The sequence below is a fragment of the Quercus suber genome, unplaced genomic scaffold, assembly GCF_002906115.3.
Source record: "Quercus suber isolate HL8 unplaced genomic scaffold, Cork oak 2.0 scaffold_382, whole genome shotgun sequence".
Lineage (NCBI taxonomy): Eukaryota > Viridiplantae > Streptophyta > Magnoliopsida > Fagales > Fagaceae > Quercus > Quercus suber.
In genome coordinates, this window is record NW_027069834.1 from 704,697 (window position 1) to 723,457 (window position 18,761).

The 18,761-nt window shown below is 35.2% G+C and overlaps 3 protein-coding genes across 7 annotated transcripts; 2 read left to right on the top strand and 1 right to left on the bottom strand.

Moving 5' to 3' along the window:
- The first annotated feature begins 2,309 nt into the window (after positions 1 to 2,309).
- On the top strand, positions 2,310 to 7,879 carry LOC112001530 (homeobox protein ATH1). 3 transcript variants are annotated; one of them, XM_024033711.2, is made up of 6 exons: positions 2,310 to 3,045; positions 3,379 to 3,452; positions 4,576 to 5,942; positions 6,220 to 6,575; positions 6,730 to 6,790; positions 7,433 to 7,879. In XM_024033711.2, exons 3-6 carry the CDS (start codon positions 4,791 to 4,793, stop codon positions 7,595 to 7,597), a joined length of 1,734 nt encoding a protein of 577 aa, XP_023889479.2. In that variant the 5' UTR covers positions 2,310 to 3,045; positions 3,379 to 3,452; positions 4,576 to 4,790; the 3' UTR covers positions 7,598 to 7,879. The 3 variants fall into 3 exon arrangements, with proteins under 3 accessions (XP_023889479.2, XP_065616874.1, XP_065616873.1); XM_065760802.1 differs by having other exon boundaries at positions 2,310 to 2,642; XM_065760801.1 differs by having other exon boundaries at positions 2,310 to 3,452.
- A 922-nt stretch (positions 7,880 to 8,801) lies between these two features.
- On the top strand, positions 8,802 to 11,138 carry LOC112001544 (thiamine phosphate phosphatase-like protein). Of its 2 annotated transcripts, none has more exons than XM_024033727.2 (4): positions 8,802 to 9,089; positions 9,433 to 9,554; positions 10,242 to 10,443; positions 10,635 to 11,138. In XM_024033727.2, exons 1-4 carry the CDS (start codon positions 8,952 to 8,954, stop codon positions 10,977 to 10,979), a joined length of 807 nt encoding a protein of 268 aa, XP_023889495.2. In that variant the 5' UTR covers positions 8,802 to 8,951; the 3' UTR covers positions 10,980 to 11,138. The 2 variants fall into 2 exon arrangements, with proteins under 2 accessions (XP_023889495.2, XP_065616864.1); XM_065760792.1 differs by having other exon boundaries at positions 9,017 to 9,124.
- Positions 11,139 to 11,910: 772 nt separating this feature from the next.
- On the bottom strand, positions 11,911 to 16,719 carry LOC112001496 (protein NDL2). 2 transcript variants are annotated; one of them, XM_065760791.1, is made up of 11 exons: positions 16,475 to 16,719; positions 15,136 to 15,235; positions 14,391 to 14,470; positions 14,177 to 14,265; positions 13,805 to 13,865; positions 13,617 to 13,703; positions 13,462 to 13,539; positions 13,324 to 13,380; positions 13,128 to 13,183; positions 12,617 to 12,752; positions 11,911 to 12,520 (listed from the first exon to the last, which is right to left on the bottom strand). In XM_065760791.1, the coding sequence occupies exons 1-11, from the start codon at positions 16,532 to 16,534 to the stop codon at positions 12,299 to 12,301; spliced, it is 1,026 nt and encodes a 341-aa protein (XP_065616863.1). In that variant the 5' UTR covers positions 16,535 to 16,719; the 3' UTR covers positions 11,911 to 12,298. The 2 variants fall into 2 exon arrangements, with proteins under 2 accessions (XP_065616863.1, XP_023889422.1); XM_024033654.2 differs by having other exon boundaries at positions 14,391 to 14,488; positions 16,475 to 16,718.
- Positions 16,720 to 18,761: the final 2,042 nt, after the last annotated feature.

The window sequence follows — 18,761 nt, forward strand, 5'->3', positions numbered from 1 at the left end:
AGAATAAGCTTCCCCCCCTTCTCCTCAGAATAGCTTGCGATCCTTGGCATGGGCCTTGGGCCCGCTATATGACTGGGCCGAGGCTATCAGGCCCACGGACCCCACAACTAATAAGTACAGAACTATGTTTACACTATGTTTAGTACTATTAAGCCTTAGCCGTTTCTCTTCACTTCCAAGTTCTCTATTTCCATACCTTTCTCTGTATCTTCTATTTTTAAATTAATTAAAAATATTAAATATCATTATAATTTAAAATTGTAAATTTGTTAGACCTCTTTCAAGTTGATAACTTGATATATCATCTATTTTTTGGAGAAGAGAAACTCATGCCAATATATATATCTTTTTTTTTTTTTTTTGTGTGTGTGCGCGCTCGCGCATCACGTTAACATTTTATTAAAAAACAAGTCTACTTTTTTCACATATTATGTCATTTTTTTTGTATATTATTTTTTCATTTATTATTTCTTGATTAATTCTTGATTAAGCTATGCATCGCATGGGAATAATACTAGTTATAATATATATTTCCTTATTAAATATTTTGGTTCCAAACTCATTTTAATCCTTATATTTTCATAACAAATCATAGATGGTAAGTTGTTATTGGTTCCAATTATTTAAATTACTTTTTTGTCCTCTCATAACAACCAATATCAACTTACTACTTAGAATTTGTTGTAAAAGTATTGTGAAAATATTGTGGACATAATATTTTTCTTGTTATTTACACTGATAATATATTACCAAGATTGACAAGTCTAACCTTCTAAAAATTAACTAGTCTAAGTAAATGTTTACCATTGATTAGTTTTTTTTGGGAAAGCACATTGTCAAAGCAGCAAAGAGATGGAAGTTATAGCTAATATTTAATCTCATTGAACATGACTTTTAAATTGGATTCCATAGTCTATATGCAGCAATATGTCCACAAGTTGTTTCTTTTAAATTTACTTTTAAAAATATTAGTGATGTTTTACTAACTATTTAAATGCTTTTTTCAGTACATTCGGGCCTGCATAACATAATGTATCTTGAGAGCTCAGTCAAGGGAATCATATGGTCATGGGAAGTAAATAAAAAAAACTTTTACAGATAACAAAGACTTCAAGAAGAATTATAATCCAAACATAAGAGTGGTACATTCTATAATATAAGGAATAAAAACGTAGTCATGGATTTCCATAATGGTTTGTCAGTAATAATTTTTGTTCAGCACAGTTTTACAATTTTCTGACCTACGAAGGATTCGTGGACATATATGGTTCTTAAGACCTCTACGAAAGCATGAGTTTGACTTTTGCTTGTATGGAGAGAAATAGACTAATAACAGTGTGGACATGGCATTTTTCTTTAAGTAATAGACTAATAGCAGCTAGTTTTAAAAAAAAAGTCACTACTTGAGGTTTTTTTTTTAAAAAAAATTTTTTAATTATTTTTTATTTTTATAAATTAATTGAAAAAGAGTTTTTATGGAAATCCTAGTATCCAACCAATTGGAATTGAAATTGTACTCCATTAAACTAAATACCTTTTATAACTGTTTTTCTTTTTAGATGCACCAGTTTTCAATTAAATTAAAAAATAAAATAAAATAAAAAGGTGCACCAGTTTCCAAAAAAAATTATAAACAGCCCCCTAATTCTTTCTCCTGGGGGTGTATATGGATGGATCAACGTGCGTTTGATGCTCTATATATATTCCAGACACTAGATATTGCCTCATATACAATGGCATGTCACAGTGTGAGACAGAGTTCTCTTCACTTTATATTTAATTCAGCTAAATCAATTACTGGCGCATTGCACAAAGTCATGAAGGAAGATTGAATAATCACATCGAAGATCCCCATAACAATCCCTATAGATCTAAGACCATCTTACAAACATCAAGAATATAATCATGATCCAAGAACAATAATACAATATACAAATGATACATCATCATCCTGGTGCCACTGTTACATCATTACTGGTCTAGAACTTATAGAGATTATCATGAGGGTCTACCTCTACTAGATAAGTTTTTTTACAAACTGTCTCAGTATACGAGCTCATAGGGGCTGGCCTAGACATAAAATACAAAGACAGCAAGCCGGTTTTGAAAAAAGTAAATGATGGGGCCTTGTAAGTTGTAATTGCTCCAATAAATTCGTCAAAGATCTTCCTACTAGATTTTCACATAACTCTCTGAGTTTGCTTGCATCATCATTTCCTATCTCTGTCTCTCTTCTCTCACAAAAGTACACTGCTAAAAACAGTGTTTTTTTAATTTTTTTTTTATCTTTTATATTTTTTTTGTTCTCACTTTTTAACATTTTCATTGCCTCAAACACTTTAATTGCTGGAGAGAAAGTTTGAGACTTGCTTTTACTCCTTTCTCTATCACATTTGCTTATTTGAGTTATTTTCTTTGTCTTAAAATTGGTAAAAAGGAGGGACTTTTTATCTGAAAAATGGTGCTGAGAAGACCTGGCATGAACAGGAGTTTGAACAGAGAGAATCCAGATATTTTGATTATGATGATTGCAGAGCAGCAGATAATGAGAGGTGGTGGTGAGGATAAAGAAGAAAAGAGAGAGAAGGAAGGGCTGGGCCCTCTAAAGCCTGTAACACAAATGAGTGACACTGCACCAAAGAGTAATGTGTTTACTCTCTCCTGTCACTTTTGTGTGGCTCTTCTTTCTCTCTCTATCTGAATTGAAAGGGTCCATTTTTATTCATCCCAGCATAGCTCTTTGCAAAAGTACCTTTATTTTGGCTTCATGTTTGTGGCACACTCTTTTAGTTTCTTCCTCTTAATGGATTCTCTGAGACTGATTTGCTTTATTTTCTAGACCCAGTTTGCGTTTTGAGCTTTAAATGTAGTGGGTGTGAAAGAAAGAGAGAAAGTTCTTGACTTGATGGGGTCTGAGTCTCAGCCTCAGTGGCTTTTGGTACCTTGGGGTTTGGGTTCTTGAAGGAAATCCCACTTTTCTGTTCATGCAAACAAATTAGCCCACTTTTTCCTATTGGCTCCTTTTATTTCTTGAGGTTTGAGAAGGTGGGAATATTGCTGGGTCCTTGTTAGTTTATTTTTATTTTTATTATAAATTTCTCTTTGTTCTTTTTGTGAAAAGAAGAAACGAGTCTTTTACCACTGCTTTCTGGCTTTTGATTACTCTTTTGTGAAGAAAGAGAAAGCAATGATGCCTTTGTGAACTTTGCAATGTAGTGGCCTGTTTTGGTTTCTGCAAGCAAACCTACATATAGTGGCAACCAGTTTTGGATGAAAAACTTTATCTTTGAGCTTTGGAAGAATTCTGAGGTCTAATTTGGAGAAAACCTATAAACCTGCATGAATATTACTGACTCCATTGTTTTGCTTTCTATGAAGGTTTGGTGGGGAAAGCTGTATTTTTTGTGGTTGTTTTCTTAGTGTGTGATACTTCCTCCGCATATGAATGGAAGGTCGGTTATTTTCTCACATGCTTAATTATGTATTCTTCCATCTTTTTTGCTATGTATTCACTGTTTTTGAGATTATGTATTCACTGTCATTATATAACTGCAATAATGTTGAATTTGAAGCTGTAAGTTTTTCTATTTCGAACTTCTGCAGTTTTGGTATAATGGGAATAATGCAGACTTTAGAATTCATTTATTCTATTGCTTCTCCTGTTGTCCCAGGATTTTGATAGTTCAAAGAGCCATTCTAAGAAAATTGGATTGACGAGAACGCCTTTCAAAGATTAATCTTAATTCACAAAGAGCTCAAAATAAACATTTGATTATTCCCCCTTTCCTTATCAGGGTATTAGCTTTTAAGGGAAAGGGTGTAGAAACGACCTTGTCTGTTTATAATCATGTCCTTGTTTTTATGAATATGTAAATTTAGTTTCCAAAGCAAATTTTTTTTATGAATATGTAAATTTGGTTTCCAAAACAAATTAAGATTACAATACTTTCCAAAAACCAAGGACACAAGCCGCAGTTTTGGCTGCAGATACAGAAACCTAGAGGCATGACAAGTAGCCTTACAAATTATTACAACGCAAACACCAATCAGAAAATACAAGGATTTAGTATATCAATTATCATTAAATTTTAATTCCTTTTATCCCTTTTTTGGCACATAACGAGGACTAATAATTAGTTTACATCTTGTTTAAGTATCTTCCATTACTCCAGTGATGCTATGGTATGTAAGCATTGTCACTTGTTTGCATTTAAACTTTAAAGTTATATGCAGCTGTTTATGGATATAGTTCTATATTTCATATGTAGTTCCTTTGTTTATGTATGGTCTTGATAGATCTCATCATAAAATAATCTACACCTTTGTGTGTGTGTAGTAGTAGTAGCAGCAGCAGTAGTAGAATAATGTCAATACCTTACATGTTATCTGTTAGAATGTTAGTATTGTTTAGTACCTTGTTGGTTGCTAAGAAGACCCATTGGTTTTGAGATGGTGTCTTTTAGTCATTTCCTCTATCTTAATAGCAACCACATAAGCATTACTTTCACAAAATAGTTGTGTTACATGGGTTATCAAGGACTTTATATTTACCATTTCATTTTTGGACTTTTCCAGGTTAGTATTACTCGATGCCAAACCATGAAAACTGGAGGAGGGTGAGCAGTGGGATGCCTTGATCTTCCCTGACTTTTTAAGAGGGTTACTCTGGAGATTGAGACTTCTGTCTTGAAATAAAGCTGGCCTAACATAAAATTGAAGCACAAGAACCCAATTAAAGCAGCCCTTAGTAGCTATTTATGTATGTCATGTGATTTTTGGTGTTCCACTATATGATGGATAATGATTTGTTTAGAGTTCCAATAGATATGAGCAGCCAAAGTGCTGTTTACATTGGTGGGTTTCAACAACATACAACACCTAATTCACTTGTGCAGTCTGACTCCTTTGACCTTAACCGTGAAAACCATATTATGTCTGGATTTCCAGTGCTTTCAGAATTGCAAGGAGAAACTATCAATGGTCTCCATCCTGCTCTTCACACCACAAATGGTGTGGGGATTGTTGAATCGAATGAATTGGTTTCATTGCTAGGACGAAATGTAGTGAGAGGTTCCTCACTTTCCAGTTCACGTCTCACTAGTAACACTGAATTTCAAGAGCAATTAGCTGGAGGAAATTCTATTTCTACTGCTTCACTAGCTACCTTTTTGTCCGCAAGAACTGGTCTTCAAGATAATCTTAACAGTTTAGCAATATCAACACCTTCAATCTGCCCTTTGGAATTTCTAGGAACTTATGCTTCAAATGGCTGCTCAAATGGTTTAAATTCTTCTTTCACAACTTCTGTGAACTGTGGATATGATGAAGTACTTGGTGGGAAATTCCCAGTAAGGGCAGAGCTTCAGCCATATTCATCCACTGGAAATGCAGGTGCAAATGGATGTATGTCATCAAGTAGTGGAAATCTGACTGCAAATCGTCCTTACAGTTCCACTAATTTTAATAACGAGCTCTCTCTAACTCTTGCTACTTCTGAGCGTTCTGTTCTAAGTGGGATAAATATCCCAGATCGGTGTTCAGAAATGGGTGTTTCTGGTGTGACTCGCCACTGCTTGAATGAAAAAAGATTAAGCTCTGAACAAACTTCCTGCAACAGTAAGGAGCTTTCTGTAAGTTTTGGTTCTTACAAACCAACTCGATTCTCACAAGTAATATTAGGATCAAGATATCTTCGTGTAATTCAGGAAATACTAGTTCAAATTGCAAACTATTCTCTAGAAAATCTAGACCATATGAGTTATTCAAATGGCCGGAGTGGTGCTTGTTCAAATATGCCATTCTCTTCAAATTGCTCTGCTGAAAGATGGATGTCATCAATGGTTCCTGATGTGGATGGAGGATTTGAACCTGAAATGGAGTCCACATTGCGAAGGCGTGCAATTGAAGCCAAAAAGACCCAACTGCTGAGTCTGCTACAAGTGGTATGTTAGCTTAGTTTATGTTCCAAATTAGTTCTTCAGTTACCTGATTGGGTGTTGGTGTTAATTATTGTAGGACAAGATGTGTTAGTAACCACATTTTATTGTAGAGAAATGCTGAAATTATTGTAGTGGATTGAAAAAAAATGTATTTTTCAAAATTTTATATCTTCAATTTGATATTTAAGCTTTGGTTCCCACCCGTTGCAATTGGGTGACATTTTTCTTTTGATATCTATTTGCACTAATGGGCATGAATATCATACTTTTTTGGACACAGGTTGATGAGCGATACAACCAATGCATGGATGAGGTCCATACTGTGATATCTGCATTCCATGCTGCTACCGAGTTGGACCCTCAGATACATGCTCGTTTTGCCATCCGAACAATCTCTTTCTTGTATAAAAACTTGAGAGAGAGGATTAGCAACCATATCCTTGCAATGGGAGCACACTTTAGCAGCCCATGCACAAAAGAAAAGGAAAGATCCTTTGAAACTTCTTTTATCCAAAAGCAATGGGCTCTCCAGCAGCTAAAAAGCAAAGATCATCAATTATGGAGACCCCAACGAGGCCTGCCAGAAAGATCTGTCTCAGTTTTACGGGCTTGGATGTTTCAGAACTTTCTTCATCCGTAAGCTCCCTGACTGTTGACTATCTTATAAATTTGTGCATTGAGATCATAGATAGCATTGTTATTCAGCTCAATTATATAGAGACATATTTAGCGAATCACTTTTGTAAATAGAGATATGCAAAAACCTCTTACACATTATGATGAATGCCAGGTATCCTAAAGATGCAGAGAAGCATTTACTTGCAGTGAAGAGTGGATTGACTAGAAGCCAGGTAGTTCCTGCTTCCATTATAGTGGACTCACTGAAGTATATAACAAGCGCTGCAGTGCTATTAATGAAAATTGCATTTTTGAGAAAGCACACTACACAAATTACTCAATTACTCAATTACCAACTGAATGTTTTTGGTTTTTTTTTTTTTGGGCATTTTAGGTCCTCAACCTTTAACCTCTGTTTTCAAATCATCCTTGTCTTTTTGAATTTTTCACTTTAATCCTTACGCTTTCAAAGTTGTTTCACAAAGATTCTTATCGGCTTCTGATAGATAGAAAATATTGACATGGCAAATGGAATTTATGTCCTGCCAGAGGTTCCATATCATCCATGTGACGTTGATTTCATGAAACTTTATTTGCTATTTCAACATTTCCATTAATAAGATGTAAGGATCTTTTTGAAACGTTTTAAAGTATAATAATGATTTTGAAACAAAGGTCAAAGCTTAAGGACAATTTTTTTAGAGCAGATTGCCAGATTCCTCATAATTATACTACAGTGAGTAGAAATCCATTTTGTGTGCGACTATTTTGTTATTCTGGATTCTGTAGTGAGCTATTCAATGTTTTCTAACCCACAGCTTCTTTTATAAACTTTTTTTTTTGTTTGGTTAACCTATATTTGGATATATGACCAGGTATCCAATTGGTTTATTAATGCTCGGGTTCGTCTGTGGAAACCAATGATTGAGGAAATGTATGCAGAGATGAATAGAAGAAAAGCGCATCGAGATGATGAAGCCAGCCAAAGTGATCAGAGAAGCCACATAAGCATCAATAATCCAAGATTAAATGTGACTTGAAGCTGAAGGAAGAGAGGTATAGAGAAAATGGGACACTGAATTTCTGTCATTCAATAGGGAAACAATTCACATCCACAGCATGGTTACAAGTAACAACTGTACATAGTGCATTATAAAGCTGGAGGGGTTTAAGATTTGCGGTTCTCTTAAATTTATGCTTCCCGCACACGTCTTGTTAAGCCAATCACAATTCTAAGTAACATTACGTGGAAATGTTTTGTATGTTTTGAGCAGAATGCCCATTATCTTCCACTCAGCTGAAAAGTTGTATTGTTTTTCCAATGGAATGCATACTTGCTTCCCAGCCCAGCAGTTTGCATAATTGCTGGTGCTAGGTACAAATCTTCCTAACCAAATTTCACAAAAGACACAACATCAAGTGATATTTCCTAAATAAAAAATAAAAGGCTTCTCTAAATACGACCGGACGAGGTAGTAGTAACTCTTCCTAGAGAGATGGTATTAATCATAACAAGGATAGGTATAATGCTTGCATCTTCTGTATTATCGTGGCCCAGTAGAGCTTGAACCAATAATCATCTTTTGGCTAACCTAGCATCCTTTGTCCCTCGAGACCAAGAAGGAGCAATATCAACAAGGGGCAATATAGAAATATTTACTTATTTGTCCATCGACTATGCCTTTGGGCCTGAGCTGGCCCTTTTACTTCTTTTTGTTGCTGGTACTGTGCTGGCCCTTTTACTTCTTTTTGTTGCTGGTATCTCATTCATACGCATCTTCTCTAATTTCTTGAGCCTATAGTGGGCTACTGACACATGGGGGTGGATAATATTTTGATTCCTATCTGTTTCTGATATGAGTGGCTTCTCTCTCGTGGCATTTACGAGACTATCTCACGAGATAACATTTTTCATTACGGGTTATTTTTCTCAATTATGATAAGAGGAAGGCTTTTTGTTTTTTGTTTTAAAATCTACACTTTATTTCACCGGCCAAATGCCTTTTTTCAATTATGATGAGAAAGGCTTTTTTGTCGTTATTTGTTTTAAAATCTATAGTGAACTTATTACAAAGGCCAAATGAATTTTTAAGAGGAAGACATTTTTGTTGTTTGTTTTAAAATCTTCACATTACTTATTACACCAGGCCAAATGAAAGAATGGAAAAGGTGATACAAACAAGAGTACACGTGCAACTCGAACAGCAAATACACTAAATGTCTTCCATTAGGAGTTCCATTCATGTAGGACATTTTAGGAGTATATATTTGCCCACTACTTGTATATATTCATATACCACCCACCTCTATGGTGCAAGTGCTTTGCTAAGTTGTGACAAAAACTCTCTGTATCTTTTTTCTCTCAATGAATGAGAAGCGGTCAGTGGTGTAGCAATGGCAAGGGTGGTGATTGTTTTCGACTTTGACAAGACTATCATAGACTGTGATAGTGATAATTGGATCGTGGATGAGTTGGGTGTCACCCAATTGTTCACTCAGCTCCTCCCTACCCTGCCTTGGAACTCTCTCATGGTTCCTTTTTTTGCCCCTCTGAGAAATTATTAATAGTATGTTATGTATGTAAATAGTTGGTAATAGAGTTGATGTTTTATCATTTTTTCTTAAGCAAAACCAAACCACAAGTCCGATTATGAAAGTATTATAGAATAATTTACATTCTTTTTTTTTTTCCCTTCCTAAAAAAGAATTTTATGAGTTAAATTTCCATTGGTTGATTATTATTATTATTACTATTTTTATTATTTATGAATACAATAGGTACGTGATACTGACATATTATTTTGGTTATAGGATTGGTTTTATTGTAATTACAAGGTTCTCACATGTCATGCTTTGTATGCTATTATATTTTCAGGATAGGATGTTGATGGAGCTTCACTCTCAAGGAAAGACGATTGAGGTCATTGCAGAGTGCTTGAAAAAGGTTCCACTGAATCCCAGGATTATATCTTCAATTAAATCAGCACATGCTTCTGGGTACTTTCCTATACTTAAAAATTCAATACACACAATGCAATTTGATTCAATTGGGCCTTGGTTGAACTAGTCAAGGCTTGCTTCTTAATACACTCTCTTTCCCGTATTTCTTATCTTTTGTTATATATATTGGTAGTTTTGAAAATCTAACTGTTGAGTTGCATATTCTTTACACTTTTAATACACATGTCAAATATTATATTAATCGGATATTATTTATTATATAAACTATAAGTTTATATTTTATGCATAATTTTAAACTACAAAAATATAATCTAACTATTGATAACATAACTAGTGGATATAAGAGGATGATTTAATCCAATAGTGGATTTGTCAAAATTCACTTCTAATAAAAATATATTGAGTAAGGTTGTAGCCTAGACTACAACCAATTTTGTAGTTAAACTTTGTCATTTAGTAAATTCAACATTTGAAAGGAACATCGTTTAAATGCATTTTCTTTCAAATTTAAAAATTTACAAGTTTTCAAAACTATCCTCCCTAATGATAACTACATTTTAAGACATCCAAAAATAGAATAGAAAGACTAATAATTTAGAACATATGCTACATAAATTTTCTTCTGCTGTTTAAACTCAACTTAGGCCATATGTTGAGTATAACATAGATAGATACATATGAGTTCTGTTAAGGACTATGCAGTAATGATGCATTAAATTGCAGGTGTGATTTGAGGATAGTCAGTGATGCAAATGCATTTTTCATTGAAACAATCTTGAAACATCATGGGCTGATAAATTGTTTCTCAGAAATCAACACGAACCCAAGCTTTATTGATAGAGAAGGTAGGCTTAGAATCTTACAATTCCATGATCTCAACTCACCTCCTCATGGCTGCAATATTTGCCCTCCCAACATGTGCAAGGTAAATAAATTTGTCCAAAGAATTAATGTAAGGAGATAATTCTTGCAAATTGATGTGTCATCAATCAAAATATATCTATTATGTCGTTGAAGTGGCATCAATCACAGTCCTTATCAATCAGTTTTAAGTCATTTGCAGTAAAATTGGTAGTAACAGCAATTTTCAGTTGATGTTAGTATGTCTTCCAACAGGGTCTAATAATGGAAAAGATCAGAGCTTCTGTATCAGCAGAGGGAAATAAGCGGTTCATCTATCTTGGTGATGGATCCGCAGATTTCTGCGCCAGTTTGAAGCTTGAAGGAGGAGATTTCCTGATGCCAAGGAAAGATTTCCCAATCTGGGAAATAATATGCACCAACCAAAGACTTATAAAAGCAAGCATTCATGAATGGAGCAATGGGGAGGACCTTGAAACCACACTGCTCAAGTTATTAAACTCATTCTTCCTTGAAGAAGAGAAAAGCAGTGTGAGAACTGATCAGTTGGTTGAAGTTGATTGCAAGTTCCTCACGAGTTCAATCATTACCTATGCATGACACCTTTAGCAATGCTCTCCCAGTTCCCCAATAGTTGTATGGGTCTCCCATTTTGTGGTTATTAAGAGTGCCACTTATGTTTCTAATGTTTGAACCTCTTATTAGTTTTTACCAATTGCAAATTAAAATAACTCTGCATCTTCTTGACGAGAAACTAAATTAGCTTTTCTCTGCATGGAAATCATTTTCCTTGAAGAATGAGACAACTACAGCTGTTATGATTATCATTTTCATGGCAAGTGTTGGGGTTCAATCTCAACCAACCCAACATGCACATATAAATTTTATATCAAAATCACGCACAAGAATTCTCTGTTTCAATATTTTAGATAAAGTAAAATCCCAACATTCTATATCAAAACCTCGCACAAAATTTTTAGTGTTCAATTTCCAACATTCAATAAAATACAAAATTAAGACCACCAAAAAGTGGAGTATGACGCACCTGGAATCCAATAATGGCCCTCGAGTGGCTTATTGGGGCCCAAATGAGTGGTCAGTACAAGCTGAAAACGCACTAAAAACACTAATTATTCTACAAATGAGAAGGCACAACTTTGTGCCACAACTCGCCGTGTGTTAGTGGACCATGTGGAGACACACCCTTACAAATTATAACTGGCCATGTAGTGAATTGTGGCACAAAGTTGTGCCAAAATTGGTGTCCCTAGCATTTCTCTCCACAAATATGTTGCTTTCAAACCCAAAAAGGGTCCTAGTCACTGTTTATACATCAACAAAAGTGTCTAATATAATACTTATTAAACAAAGCATAGTAAAAATGGAGATATACATAAGCCCACTTCCCCTCCACGTATGAAACAACCAAAAATTCCCAAACTTAAAAAAAGCGTGACAATCCAGCTTACCTAACAAATCTCTTGCATAAGCATCTAAGGTATACAATTAAATAATATGCCAAGAAGATATATTTTAAAACTTGAAAAAAGCAAAGTCACCATCAATTATTGTTCTTATTATTACAATTTGTTCGTCACTGATGAATAATTATTTGAGGATTTACAGACAGCTCAGCCTACCTCAACTAACATACATAGATGGTTACAAATTAAAGAATGACAATATATACTTCCTTTTCTAAATTTTTTTCCTTACATCTTTCCTTTTCCCCCTTTTATCTACAACACCCTATCAATCCTCTCACTTTATCATCCCCAACCAATCAAGAGAAAATACAAAATCCTATATGATAGATTACAGAAGGCAAATTTTCCCCACATTCCATCTTTTTCCTTTCTTTTCTTTTAGTAATAGGTAAGTTACACGCTACTAACCGGTAAGTGTACATATTCTCTCTTTTAGACTTCCAATGAAATTCGTGTTTTAATTGGTTTCAACTTTAGGCCCATACTTTCGGGTGAGAGAAGTTCTGGGGCAATGCAAGATGGACTCAAGGGGCTCCTTGGGCTGACACTTAATTGAGATGGCCGGTACAAGCCATATCCCATGAGGAAGTACTCCAATGGTATTAACATAGCATGGGGCTGCTCCTCTGTCACCATTGACCCACATGCCTGAACCTGTATGTCCCCATACCCTCCAATCAATAAAACTCACTTCCATATTCATAACAGCTTAATGCATATGATTGAAAGGAATAGATCCGCATTACATACCTCAACTAGTGCACTGTATCGACTGTCTAGATTGGAAATCATGTGGAGAGCCTCAGAATGAAATGGTGAGTTATCCCCAACAAAAATTAGAGAACGACATTGTAGTTTTCTCAATCCCTCAGTAATGTCTGGTCTCCTGATATTCATAAAACAATAATACAGTTATTCCAAATCTAAGGCATAAGCATGTCTGTGAATCACATTGTTTTAAAGTGAGATTTAAATCAAGAAACCACTCAGCCAGTCTTCTTAAAGCATTAAAACAATTAATGAAGGCATATTCAATGGTAGATTGTTTGCCAGTCACTGTAAAAAAGGTTACCATATCAATGGTTGCAATCCTCACATTGATCAGAGCTCACTGACTCATATGATTTATAGACGACTTAAGATATATTCAGGGTTTATATTATACAGAAAGTCTACAATGATACTTAGTGATTTCAAAATAGACATTCATGCTCTCTATTTATGGAAAATAAAGAAAGACCATCCTAGGAACAGGGTTTACCCATTAATTGCTTCAAGAAACCGCCAAACATTTGAACTCTGCCTCTCCTCCAAAGACTGTTGAAAGAAAAAAAATGACAAGGAAATCAGATAAGTGCTCAGCCTCTGACCACCACAATCAATCTTTTTTTTAATTAATGAAAAGCTTATTGAAAAAAATAATAATAATGAAAGGTAGGAAAAGCTAGAGGACTAACTCTTCTACAAGCCTGAACTATATCAGACTCTAGTACTTGAGCATTGCCACGAACATCCTGCGACCAATATTTAAAATCCAATCACTCAACAACTAGAAACACAAAGATTGTTTGAGAGAAATTGAAGCACGGGTATACCTTGCTGAAGTACCTCTTAAGCAATAACTCCTTCACCACTCCACACATGCCATAGAAGTAGAGTAAATTTGACATTACCTGCCAATGATATTAAATCTTATAAGAATAAGATTCCCTAATCCCCAATAAATAGTGAAAAGGTTCAGAAAAAGAACCTTATTATACAACCATTCCGTCCAAGAGGGTGCTTTGCATATAGGAGAAACAAGTATCAGACCAAGAACACGTGGTCTATATTTCATCTGGTGTCAAGAGTAACAGTAAGATCAGCTAATCCCCAAGAGACAACCTAAAAGTCACTTACAAGCAAAAAATGTATACTATGCCAAGGATGAGAACTTACTGCAAATAGGGTAAGGATGTAAGCTCCAGCTGTAACCCCCAAACACATCACAGCGCCAAGTCTAAGCACGTGCACGAGAGAGAGAAAGAGAGAGAGAGACATCAGTTGCCTTTCTTCATTATATCCAAACATAAGTAAATGATGATGATGTATGAACAAAATAACAGACTCATGGGCTGTTTGATATGAATAGTCGGAATATCTTTTTACACCTTTTTCAGACAATTAGAAGAAGCATTGAAAGCCAACAGAAATTATAATACAGCCATACAAACCATTTGAAGCAAATAAGAGACAACTCTTACAAAAATTTCTGATTAGCTGACATTTAGAAGATAGAGCACATTAATATTAAGTGGAGAAAAAAATTACCCAAAATAGTTGAGAACCTCGACAATCTGATCTGCTAAATCATCAGCAGAAAGCACAGGGTTGTCAGGACTAATATCAGCAGCTCCCAACTGCAACAGCTCTTGAAGAAATAAATTATGTGAATTAAAGCATTCAATGAAAGAGATAGTACAGCAATGCAGACAAGAAAATCAAACAGAACCAGGATAAACAGACAAGCTCGCGAGTTACAAACCTCATGTCCTGGAGGACTGATATGATATATGCAAAAATTGTGTAGTAACAACGAACATGCTTCTGGACAAAAGAATAATCCTTGAAAGCAGGAAACATCTGATCAATCACGTGCATAGAGAAAAAATCTAAGTTAGAGTTGATAGCTTGATGAAACTTCCTTATATTACCATTTGACTTCTTAATTTCACACTGCAAAAAATGAGCATATACTGCATATTTTCATTTCTCATACCTGACAACATGTTGAATTTACATTCAAATTCAAACTATGCCCATCAAGAATGCAATTATTTTGACAAGGGTTGATAGAAATTTTCAATTTTAAGAAAAAATTATGACTTTTTTTTGGAAACAAATCATTATTCAAGTCCCCTAGCCAATGTCATTTGGTTATACCAATTATGTACAAAAATTCCTGACAATGTAAATTCTCATAAAATCTTGCTTCATACTCATAATTTCCCAAAATTTTGGACAATCTGATCTAGTCCTCCATATTGTTTCTAAAAAAAAAAAAAGATCTAGTCCTCCGTACTGATTTCATAGCAATTAACTAAACCAAAAATTAGCTGTGTACACTGACAGTGAATTAATAAGTTTATCAACCAATTCTACCACTACTTAATCGGTTTAGTGAGTAAGTAATGCAGCAATGGACATGCTGGATTCATGACAATCCATATGTATGAGCAACAGAAAGATGGAAAAAAATTCATGTAAAATATTAAGTTTAGTTTACTTACGATTTAGAGATAAGTCTGGATAAGTGACAAGAGCTGGCTTGTCCTGATCCCCAAACACAGCAACAGACACAGGACCGTGACAAGTTTTTATAAGATGCTCCTGCAAGACATTTTTCAAAGTGCAAATACAAATTTTAGTCATATTCATAAAAGTAAGCAGAGCAAATTAAACATGGAGTAACCATTTTTCTTTTCCTGTCCAATCTGGTAATCAAACAAAACCTATCATAACCTCATAATAACGATTAAGAGGTAAAACCTTCCATCACAGGTCCACTGCCTTTTGGGGGTTCTTTACTTCAAAAAGTAAAACATTCAAGGCACACTCACATTAAATATATAAATGCAACCATATTTTCATGTGCAGTTGTACCTCACTTTTTCCATTAATAAGTTACACACCCACTTAGTGATTCTTGAACCCAAAAACCTCACCCTCTAATGTCTATTCTATTATAATAGAAGGCAGAAGCCCTATTTGAGCTAGAACTCATTGGCACATGTGCAGTTGGTAAAGTGTATAATGTCACCAAAAATCACAAGTGCAGTTACACCTTAAAAGAACAAGCCTAACTACTTTGCACATATTGTCAAATTAGCATTCTTTCACATAATCAAATTGTCCAAGTTCAAAAATCAACCAACCATATTTATCAACTAACTGAAAAATAGATTGAGCTTATATTGATCAATCACTAATTTGAGAATTTTTTAGACATTTCAAACACAGCAAAAGTGACTAAGTAAATATAGCTCACAAAACAACAAATTCCTTATTAAGACTTTAAGCCAAAATCCCCAAAACCCAGAACAATTATCAAATTCCAAAAGAAACACCCCCACAATGCATTGTCAAAAACAGAAAAAGAATCCGCACACTGCCTGCATTGAAAACAAATTCAAACGCTTAATAATCATTAGAAGTTTACTGTGTTGGATGCTCAAACTCAGAATCAAAGCCTGAAGGTACTGGTTTCTTGGCATTTCACAAAAAAGCTTAACTCATGCAACATTTGCATTCAACAGCAAAGATATTCCATCAGAATTTACATTCAAAACACAAAACAAAATCAACCAAGACAATATAACAATCACAGAAATTGTAAATAAATAAATAAAACTCTTTGATTAAATTCTTAGAAGAAAAATAAATAAATAAAAAATGTTCAGTTGAGGCATGATACTCAAACTCTTCAATTAAAATTTTAGTTTTTTTTTCCTGTTCCATAAACTAAATATTCTTTTTTTCGTTTCGTACATTTTCTCAGCAACCAAACAAAGCGTATAAGAACGCACGTTGAGATGAATGGAATGCGTGTGTGTGTGCGCATTAGTTTACCTTTCCGCCAAATGCGATCCCCTCCATATCAACCGACACTGAATCGCTTGAATCCCCCATATCTCCCTCTCTTTCTCTCTCTCAGTTTGGAGAGGCATTGGCTTTGGCTTCCATGGCTTATATAACACACACACACACACACTCTCTCTCTCTCTCTCTTTCGCTATTTGAAAACTAAAAACTCGTTGTTAACTCGGCCGTGTCTTGGACGAGTCACCGACGCTTAATTCAAGAGAGAGAGCTCACGAGAGGTCCACACGAATCCTAAAACTGGAGACTCTGGTCAATATTTAACCAGGGTTAATAGAGGCCGACAGTTTTTCCTTTTTTCCAAATTACCTTATTACCCTTGCGACCGACGACTATGGTTTTTGGTTTTGGAGCTACATTACAATTTTTTTTTTCTTTTTACCCTTGAAATTTAGTTTTTTTTTTTTTTGGATTTTTTTTTGAGAAAAATGTAAGTAAATTTTATTGAACTAAATCCGATTGAAAAACAATATCCAAATCACTAGGTAGAGATTTTACTCATACATCTATGTCTGCAAAAAAAACTACTCTTCTAGCGAAGGCGTGAGTTGATTTATTTTCTTCCATTCGAACATGCTGGAACTTGCAATACTGAAGAGTGGCGCCTAAACTTCGACTCTCATCTATCACGTAACCAAACAAAGTGCTGCATCTTCTTGGATCAATCAAGGCTTTGATAACCCGTGAGCAGTCTTCCTCTATTTCCACATTGAACAAGCTCAACTCCTTGGCAAACACTACTGCACGTCTTGCCGCCAAAGCCTCCGCCAACTCCACCAACTGAACCAATGGGATCTTTTGACTCAAAGCAGCGATAATATTTTTAGTGTGATCTCGAAAGACAACTCCAATACCTACACAACCCGAAGCATCAAAAAATGCAACATCAAAGTTACCCTTATAATTCTACTTCATTGGAGGAGTCCAGCGAACCCTAGCAAGTCGAGTTACACCCCGAGTAGGCTGTTTCCTCACATTGAGATACTCCAAGACTAGCTCCTTAGCACAATTCCCCAGTTCATGAAGCTGTTAAGTCAGTTGGTTCTTTCTAAGCATGTTCTGGCGCTGCCACAAACACCAAGCTATGGTGGAGAAAAGTGCACCATCTTTTAAGTTTATAATTTTTCATTTTAGTTCACCAAGTTTGATTTTGTTTGTAATAAGGTTGTGTTGTGTGCATCTAGCATAACAACCCAACGCATCGGATTGGTTTTCCATGGATTAGTGGGTTAAGTTGAAATTTTATTTTAAGTCTCGAGTTGGATTAAGTTTGAGTTTATAATTTTTAAAGTTGTAAATGTCAATGACTAATCTAGCCATTAAGAGAGAGAAGGTTTTTATGAAACTCAACGGTTAAATTAGTCACTAATATAAATGAAATGACCCTTTGAAAATATAATCAAATTTGGTGAGTGGTTTTTTTAAGAAAAATATTAAACTTAAGTAATCAAGGGAAAAATAACTCCAAACTACAAGAGTTAAAATTAAATTACAATTTTTAGATTTCTTTTTTATTTTTTGGTGCGGAAAGATAACTCCATATGATGTTTCAGCTTGTTGAATATTAGCTCTGATACCATGTTAAATGGAGAATATTATCAAACGCAATGTGTTATACCATGTTGTGTATACTAGAGTGGATGCGGAAGATGAAGCATAGAATAGGAACACCAAGAACACGAGGGTTACGTGGTTCAGCCTTGACGGCCTACATCCACGGAGGAATCCCTTAAGGGCTACATCTTTATTGTGTAGGAGTGTAGTACAATAACCTGTGTTATAATAAACCCTAACATGAGTATATATAGGCGACTAAACCCTAGACTACTAGTACAAGTAGGATTGGGCTTGGGCCTATTACATTGGGCTAATATATGTCTAATATATATCTCTAACACCCTTCCTCAAACTCAAGGTGGAAGCTCGATGAAAGCTTGAGGTTGGATAAGCACGAGAAGATCACTTGGAGATGCCTTGAAGAATGCCTTTGAAGAATGTGCCAATTGACCAATTTCGGAGCTTCAAATTAAGAAACGGAGTCCCAAATTGGAATCTACGCGAAAAACTGAGCAAGATAGGCCCTTTCAAAAATTTTGACCTTTGGTCAAAGGTCAACACAAAAAGTCAAAGTCAACGGTCAGTGCTCACGAGTCAGATCCGGGTAGTCCGGGTCGGGTCGGTCCGGGTCAACGGTCAACTAGGTGACGTGGTGCTGACGAGGCGACACTGCTGACGTGGGAGCTGCGTGGCTGATGAC

What these genes read in the sequence shown, in the direction of transcription:
- LOC112001530 (XM_065760801.1), top strand. Translation starts at nt 4,791, where the DNA reads ATGATGGATAATGATTTGTTTAGAGTTCCAATAGATATGAGCAGCCAA. An exon ending in TTTCAGAACTTTCTTCATCC is followed by an intron (nt 6,576 to 6,729) that starts GTAAGCTCCCTG and finishes GATGAATGCCAG; the next exon opens with GTATCCTAAAGATGCAGAGA. An exon ending in GTGGATTGACTAGAAGCCAG is followed by an intron (nt 6,791 to 7,432) that starts GTAGTTCCTGCT and finishes ATATATGACCAG; the next exon opens with GTATCCAATTGGTTTATTAA.
- LOC112001496 (XM_024033654.2), bottom strand. Translation starts at nt 16,534, where the DNA reads ATGGGGGATTCAAGCGATTCAGTGTCGGTTGATATGGAGGGGATCGCA. An exon ending in TCAGTCCTCCAGGACATGAG is followed by an intron (nt 14,266 to 14,390) that starts GTTTGTAACTCG and finishes GAGCTGTTGCAG; the next exon opens with TTGGGAGCTGCTGATATTAG. An exon ending in TAGTTCAGGCTTGTAGAAGA is followed by an intron (nt 13,184 to 13,323) that starts GTTAGTCCTCTA and finishes TTCTTTCAACAG; the next exon opens with TCTTTGGAGGAGAGGCAGAG.
- LOC112001544 (XM_024033727.2), top strand. Translation starts at nt 8,952, where the DNA reads ATGGCAAGGGTGGTGATTGTTTTCGACTTTGACAAGACTATCATAGAC. An exon ending in TGCCTTGGAACTCTCTCATG is followed by an intron (nt 9,090 to 9,432) that starts GTTCCTTTTTTT and finishes TTATATTTTCAG; the next exon opens with GATAGGATGTTGATGGAGCT. An exon ending in AAATCAGCACATGCTTCTGG is followed by an intron (nt 9,555 to 10,241) that starts GTACTTTCCTAT and finishes ATTAAATTGCAG; the next exon opens with GTGTGATTTGAGGATAGTCA.